The sequence below is a fragment of the Camellia sinensis genome, chromosome 11 (assembly GCF_055761805.1).
Source record: "Camellia sinensis isolate YWXY chromosome 11, ASM5576180v1, whole genome shotgun sequence".
Taxonomy (NCBI): Eukaryota; Viridiplantae; Streptophyta; class Magnoliopsida; order Ericales; family Theaceae; genus Camellia; species Camellia sinensis.
In genome coordinates, this window is record NC_138971.1 from 163,115,675 (window position 1) to 163,123,708 (window position 8,034).

Here is an 8,034-nt window from a genome sequence, read left to right on the forward strand (position 1 = left end):
TAAAACAAACCCAACTCCAAGAAGTGGAAAACTGCTGCCCATGATTGCAAATTATTATTGTCAGTGAGAATACAAAACATCAAATTGTCACAACACCATTTGTGGAGAATAAATAACATTAAAAATTATCAAAATAAAAACAATAATAAATATAAAAAAGAAAAAGAAAAACTATTAGAGACATATCATTGAGCTGCAACTTCTTGCAGCCTAGCTTTAATCCTCTCCAAAACCCCATCAATAGCAACATCAAATGCATCTTTCACACTCCTCAATCCCAGTGAACTTCCATGCTTTCTATACACAATCCTTGGTATCAACTCCATAAGTTTCTCTCTCATCCTCCTCACTTCAACTCTAGGAATCCCCATCAACACATCCACAATCTTCAACCCTTTAAACACCACATCTTCCTTGGGTATAAACACTGAAAATTCCCCAAATTCCTCTTCAGGCAAGTGCCAATTATACTGCGATTTCGCGGACTGTTCTTCGAAGAAAACTGGGATACAACCGGCGAGAATGCTATCGAAAGTCGACCGCCTCGTTGGAGTATCCCCAGGAGGCTGCAAACAAAAGCTGGATTGCAACATTGGCTTCATGAATCGAATTGGGTCTCTCTCACAAACCCCATTAGAACAATCGACAAACTCACACAATTTCGCAAACCCACCATTCGAAAAGCTCGAATTACTGTTATCGCATTCCAAGCGAATACTCCGGCGAATATTCGGCGACGAGGGTATCCCTCCGCCGCCGGCGAAAAGCATGAAATTGTTCCGCCGGGAACGGCGGACCCGGGCGACCCACGAATCGAGAAGAGGTTTGTTTTGTGGGTGAAACGAAGTTGGGTAAGGAATGGCTTGTTCTTGCCAAGGCCAAGCTCTGGACTCCAGTGTCAACGCAGTGACATTGAAAAACTCGGGTAGTTCCAAAAAGGAAGTGCCCCAAATGGGTGGATCGTTCGAAAGCGGTTGACTGAAATCCCAGGCAGGCCTGGCCATGACTAGGAAATGGTCGTGGCCATGATTTCGATCCCAGATTTGAGGCGAATCGTGATGCTTCAAGAATTGGAAGAGATTGAGGCCGTGTTGGAAGCTGTTGTTGAGTTCGGGACCGTAGAGGTAGCGGAGGGAGTCGATGGCGGCGTAGTAGGGGAGGAAGACGGCGGAGGCGGCGGAGGGGTCGGAGGTGAGACATGGGTATTCGAGGATGCGGCGGTGGAAGATGAGTTCGAGGAGGAGGGGGTCGGTGCGGTACCAGCTGAGAGTGCGGTTGTGGGTTTTGTGGCCGAGGCCGTGGTTGGAGAGGTAAGGGCAGAAGTCATCGAAGAGAGGGAAGGAGGAGCAGTTGGAAAGGAGGTCGAGGTTGAATTGAGGAGGGAGGTTGCGGATGTGGATCCAACGGTTTTCGCAGTCTGTTGTGTCTGGATCGGATTGTGTGGAATTGACGGGATTGAAGAAGACGAAGAAGAAGAAGAGGGTGAGGATGGTGGTGGTGATGATGGGTTTGAATTTGATGGTGGTCATTGGTGGGGTGTGGTGGTTATGGGGAGGAAGTGGGGTGGTGGTGGTGGAGGGGAGAGAGAGAGAGAGAGGGGGGGGGGGTTTGGTTTTTGTTTTTGCTTTCATTGTTTTGTTTGTAGTGTTGTGTGTGGTGGATTTGTGGAGTGAAATTTGGCGGAAGTGGGAAGTGGTGAAAGATGAAATTTTTGGGGGGTTGAAATTGCAGAGTTTTTAAGAATTGGGGGTTGAAATTTGAGATGTCTTGAATTTGGGGTTATGGGGAGGAATATGTGGTGGTGGTGGTGGTGTGATGTTTTGGAATTGGTTTTGCTTTCATTGTTTTGCTTGTTTGTTGTGTTGTGAGTAAGAATTTGGGGAAGTGAGAAGGGGTGAAAGAAACAAATTTTTTTTTTTTTTTCTTTTTTTTTGGGGGGGCCGGGGAGGGGGTTGGGTTTGAAATTGCAAGGTTTGAAGAATTGGGGGGATTGAATTGGAGATTTTTGAATTTTGGGGTGTTGACTGCCACCAATGTCGGTGAGGGGAGTTAACCGCTTGTGGTATCAATTCCCACCCAATGCGGCGGCGGCGATCCTATTCTTTAGTTTTTGTAATTAAAGTTTATATTTTGATATTAGCTTTTTCCCTAAAGTTTTTGAGAAATTCAGACAACTTTGCCTTTAGTTATTAAAATGAGACATGGGTTTCTTTTGTTTGATTGGTGAAACAAGCCTCCTTTATTACATCTGTCGGTCAAATATAAGATTAATGATAGGTATATTTTTTAAAAAATTAAATTTATTCACGTTTTAATTTTTTATTTATATATTTTTTAAAAAAATTTAGTGAATATTTTTAAAATTTTAAATAATTTTTTAAACTTTTTTAGGTACAGCTTAGATGTATTTAAAAAATAGAATATTAATAAAAAAATATTTTAAAAAATCAATAAATATGCAAGAATATGAAAAACATATTATATTTTTATATATTTTTAGCATTTAGTGATTTTTTTTAAAAAAAATCATAAATATTATATTTTTTTAAGTGTATTTGTGTTTGGTGTATCTAAAAATTAAAAAAAAAAATTGCTTCAAATATTTAAAAAATTTAGTAAAAATAAAAAAAATACAAAAAATAAAAAATTTCAATTTTTTAAAAAATGAATTCTGAGTTATGAAACCAAACAGGTTGAAACAGCCATTAAAAATTTAGTTGGTTCAATATATTTTAGGATTTGAATTATGTGAAGTTAGCTATCTCAATTTAAGAGAGTATTTGAATTTATTTATTTATTTATCAGAAGAGAGGATTTGAGTTTGATGTGTCTATTTTAGAACTAATCTTGGTGATTCAAACCGTTTACTTTTTAATATTTATTGAATATAATATTCATGCAAAAAGTAAAATAATCAAATATTAGTAGTTATATGTTTAAATTACATTTGTATTATAAAAAATTGATCACTAATCTTGAAATTATAATTGTTGTTAATTTTTTAAAATAAATATGATTCAAACATATAGTTATCGAGGTTCAATTATCTTAATTTTTTGCATGAATATTTTACTTAACGAATCTTAAAAAGTGAATAGTTCAAATCATTAAAGTCAATCCCAAAGTGAGTCGACCAAGCCAAACCCTATCTCAAGTTGGATAGCCAATTTGAAAGAATTCAATCCCTATATTTTTTCTTAATTATGTGTTTATTTTTTATGTGTTTATTTTTTTTAATTTTAATTCACATAACACTTATATCATTTTTCATTAGTAATTCAAGAGTCATATGGATAAAAGAATGATATTATCATTTATTTTATATTAAAATACATATTTGAATTTGTTTATTTTAGCGTTTATCCACCATTTATATTTGTTTGATCGCTTTAACCTTATTAAAAGAGGAATTAATATAATTATGTTAAACTTGTAGGATTAGATGTATTTTTTTCCAAATCTAAATAGAGGTGAATATAATCTGCCCTTTGTTTTATTTTTAATTTTTTAATGATTTTTTTTTAATATAAAAAAAAAAAAAAAAAAAAAAAAAAAAGTGGCTTAAGTTGATTTCTCGAAGAGGAATGAATATGACAAACGAGATGAATCTTTTTCATGCAAAATGTTTATTATTTGTCCCAAATGAGACCTAAATCATTGTTTTGTAAAATCTGCCTTCAAAACACAATTTAAATTAATTTATATCTTTAAGAAGAATCGTCCTGCTGAATTAATTAATAATAGTTTCAATTAATGCACTGCAAAATTGTATTAAAAAAATAATAATAATCACTTGAGTTTTGCTGGTAATCTATTCGATTAAAATTTATTTAAGATCGAATTAAAAAACAAATAAATAAACTTTAAAACACTTTGTAAAATATATTAAGTTTTCATTTAAAAAATAAATAAATAAATAAATAAAATAAAAGTCAACACAATTGCTGGCCCAAATTTGTAAGAGGACCTTCAAACATATAAAGGCCTATACTAGGCACCTATTGGGCTATCCCCATAGTGAGCCCAATTATAAGAGTAAGGATCCTCTAGAATTTTTTTTTTATAAAGTTTTTTTTAGAGTGATACATTGTGTGGTTGGGATTTAATAATAAGTCACATTAATTTTTTAATATTAAATTTCAACCACACAATACACCACTTAAAAAAACTTTTAAAAAAAAAAACATTCTAATTATAAACCGACTACGGCTTATAACCGCTTCCCATTTCCCTCCAAAAACTTCAACTACCCTTCAACTTCTTTCCCAATCCCTCTCTTCCTCTTCTTTTCTCTCCTCTGTTCTCAACAAGAATCAAAAACCCAAGAAGAACAACAACCCATCAAAGCACATCAATCAAATCTCCCCAAGATGAAGAAAGCAGTCTGTAAGTCGCCCTCTCTCTCTCTCCTCTCTCTCCTCTCTCTCTCTCTCTCTCTCTACAAATATATAATTTCTCTTCAATGGTGGATTCACTGAAACAGCTTTGTTCAACTGCAAGAAGACCTCTCGTCCATTCAAAGACTTCTACATTGAATGGATCGAAACCCTCAAGAAAATCCACCTCCCTCTTCTCCGGCGATCAATCTCCACCCTCTCGCCGCCGTCAAGTCTCCTCCCAACCCACGTCGAAATGCTCCACCACCACTTCCAACTCTACTACGACGCCCTTGACGTCGCCGCCTCCAACGACATTGCTCAAATCCTCTTCCCCGATTGGCGAAACTCCCTCGAAAAGCCCTTCCTCTTCCTCGGCGATCTCCATCCCTATCTCTTCACCAATCTCCTCCGATCATTCCTCAACGACGATGAAGAAGACGATAAAGAAATTGGGTTTCAAATTGGGGAAGATTTGGAATTTTTTGATAAGCCGTGGCACGTTGTGATGGCTTGGAAGAGTCCTCCGAAGGCTTTAATGACCAAAATCGATCAGATTGAATGTGGGTTGAGGCTAATGGTTCCTGCGCTTGTGGCTAGAGCGAGAATTGCTCAGGCGGGTTTTGCGAAGAGAGCAGGGGCGGAGTGGGGGCGGAGCCAGGGGAGGAAAGAGGCGGCGAGAGGTGAGATTAGGGAGGCTGTGGCGGCTCAGATGGAGGAGATGAGAGGTGTTTTTATCGACGCAAATCGGCTCCGGCGAAGTATTCTTTCAGATATCTTGAGTGTTACCAGTGTATATCAAGCTGCTCTGTTTCTTGAAGGATTAGCCCAATTTCTTGTTGGGTTTCGAGATCATGAATTGCTCGGTGAATTCAATCGGTGCAAAAAGGTTCTCAATTGATGAATTCAATGGGGTTTTTTTCTCAGATTTGGGTTTCTGATTTCTGGTATGGAATGAATGAATGAGTCTGTGCTCTGGACTTTCTTGCATGATCTTGAAACAGAGGAGCTCTGAAGTGTTCATTGGCATATCAAAATTTGCTGATCAAGGCCATTGTTCATGCAAGTTCTATTATTTAATTGATTGTTTTGTTCTATAATCCTTTTTAGTTCCACAATTTTCATGGGAAATAGGCCTGTTTGATGATTGTTTTGAGTATTTTTGTTGTGATGGTTCTGGTGAATTTTGTTTTTAATGTTTTGAGATTCTGTTTTTGAAAACGTGGATTGTGTTTTGTGCGATAATTAATCAAATATTGATAAACTTGATGAACTAGTATTTTCTATTTTTTAAAGCTAAATTATTTCATATTTGTACAATATTCAATGAATAATACATTAATTAATAATCAACTACAATGAAATTTTAAACATCTATCAAAATTGCTCGTACATAATGTGTGATTTTTAAACTCCCATCCACTCCTTAATAGGGTAGCCCACTAACCCGATGGCGAAGCCTAGCCCAGCATATTTCGCACTTCTGATTAATATTTCAGCCTGTAGAATATAGGGCTGTGCTGAGATTTTGAGTCCATTTGGTGGGAACATGGGCTTCCATAATTTTAAGTTGTTTAACGCTATATTTGGTTGGAAGATTTGAGGAGTAATTTGAAAAAAGAAAGGAAAAAAAATAGGCTAAATGTGAATAAAATATAATTATATTTTACTTAATTTCATACATATTTTCTATTTCTCTTTTCAAATCTCTCTCTAAATCTACTAACCAAACATAGTATAAGGCTGTATTTAAATCATAAATTTGAGTAGGTATTTAAAAAATAAATAAATAAGGTAGATCAAATATGAATGAAATATAACTATATTTCACCCATCTTTTTCTTTTTTCTTTCTAAAATCTCTACTTACATCCATGATGCAAGCACAAAATAAATAATTAATTAACAGACAACCAATCAATAATCTCGTTAATTTTCCTTATTTGTTTGTTTAATGTTTAGATTAGATACTCTAGCAACAATCCTTAATGGTCATAGATAGTATATTTTTAATTCCTGGTATTAGTAAAGATTACAATGACGTGGTAAAATTTAATCCCACTTGATCATTTTTTTTGGCTTATCCAAAGGTTTTCATATATCAGAACACAGTTATAGAGTACTGCATTTTAAAAAAAAAAAAAGCTAATTATAGTAATCATTACAGAATTAATTAATGAAGAGGGAGAATACAATACGGGTCGGATTCAAGCAGTGGGCCAATCCAATCAACTAAGCTCAAACCCAAGTGGGTCAGACGAATGTGTGGGCCAATTAATTAAGCCCATCTCCATGAAGAAAGGTCTTCCCAAGTTCCCAACTTGTAGAGGAAAGGTTAGTCCAATCGCGATGTTAGGCTGGGCCAAGCTGTAGAACCATGGACCGAACTGATGGGCTGAACCCATCATCAGAACCAAAGTGGGCCGAGCCCACACAAAGATGTCTAAATGAGCCAACCCATCTTTACAAGCAGTCTTACGAAAGGTCGAGCTAAGACACAACGGTGCCAAGTTAAAGAAACCTCTCAGAGAAACATGAAAGTTATGAACACATGTACATAAAGGCTACCACCTCAGCTGATCCCTTTCCCCCTAGAATCACAGAAACAATTAACTAAGGGAATGTGATCAGTTATAAGCATGATTACAATGAATACATGCCTCCATTGTCAACTACTTGGAAGTCTCATACCTTGAGCAATGTTAAAGGGAGCCTTGAAGCACTAAAGCTCTATGAAATCATCTTGGGCAATAAGTAAAATCTTCTATATAAAGTCTTACTCTCTTCACATTGAAGGTAATTGAGCTGAACTGAACTTTACTCACTTAAACACAACTACATTCGCTCTACACTTTCCTCTCTCTGCATCTAGAGAGAGCCTCTCATCTTCTTCAACAACTCATTCCCACGCTGGAGGAATTTTCCGGCCAACCCCAGTCGAGCAGCTTTGAAGGTGTTATGTGTTTGCAGGTCCTCAATTCCTGAATAGTCCATTCAATTGCGGAGCTCTAATCCACTTTCATCTAGTGCGAGATTTGGTACGCACAAGTAAGATATATATGAAATAGAACTAAAATTAGTGCATCGTTATCCAAAGCACAGTCCATTATTTTGAACTTAAAAGAGATCTAGACAACTCATCTTATGGTGATCAACTCCCTGGACTTTACACAAGTTGCAAGATATATTAATTATACAGATGTCTCATAACTTGGTGACTTAACTTGCAGTCAGTAGTAGCCAACTTTTCAAGAAAACATCCCTTAAAACCCAACCGTCAGCCTCAAAACCCAAAACGTGTCTCCAAGATACTGCATCGTGACTTTGATACCACGTTAAGACGAGCAATCCAACTACTACTACTGGAATATATTATCTACTATGATACAGTTCACTAACTGGCTTAAAGATTTGTCCCTTTAAAATAAAAATATCAATGTCATGCGATGCCTGTAAATCTATTTTGAAAATCGTTTGCAACCAAATGTGAGATGTCAATAACCAAAAAACATGAATAGTCACTGCACTTCCATTGATAGTTTCTCATCCTTTTTTTAAGTCTGATCATGATGTTGCAAGTTAGTCCCAGATTCTTGTTTAAAAATAGGAAAACTTTACTTTATTTTCTGTGATTTGAGTCATGTGTGGTTTACCTTCCT

At 36.1% G+C, this 8,034-nt stretch overlaps 2 protein-coding genes across 2 annotated transcripts; one reads left to right on the plus strand and one right to left on the minus strand.

The window, feature by feature from the left end:
• Positions 1-24: 24 nt before the first annotated feature.
• LOC114265020 (putative xyloglucan galactosyltransferase GT19) lies at positions 25-1,883 on the minus strand. The gene has a single exon (XM_028205753.2). The coding sequence runs from the start codon at positions 1,629-1,631 to the stop codon at positions 186-188; it is 1,446 nt and encodes a 481-aa protein (XP_028061554.2). The 5' UTR covers positions 1,632-1,883; the 3' UTR covers positions 25-185.
• A 928-nt stretch (positions 1,884-2,811) lies between these two features.
• Positions 2,812-5,596, plus strand: INP1 (transcription factor). Its single transcript, XM_028205791.2, has 2 exons — positions 2,812-4,386; positions 4,484-5,596. The coding sequence occupies exons 1-2, from the start codon at positions 4,371-4,373 to the stop codon at positions 5,275-5,277; spliced, it is 810 nt and encodes a 269-aa protein (XP_028061592.2). The 5' UTR covers positions 2,812-4,370; the 3' UTR covers positions 5,278-5,596.
• The last annotated feature ends 2,438 nt before the right edge of the window (positions 5,597-8,034 follow it).

Excerpts from the sequence above, each read along its gene's own strand:
- LOC114265020 (XM_028205753.2), bottom strand. The coding sequence starts at position 1,631 with ATGAAAGCAAAAACAAAAACCAAACCCCCCCCCCCTCTCTCTCTCTCT.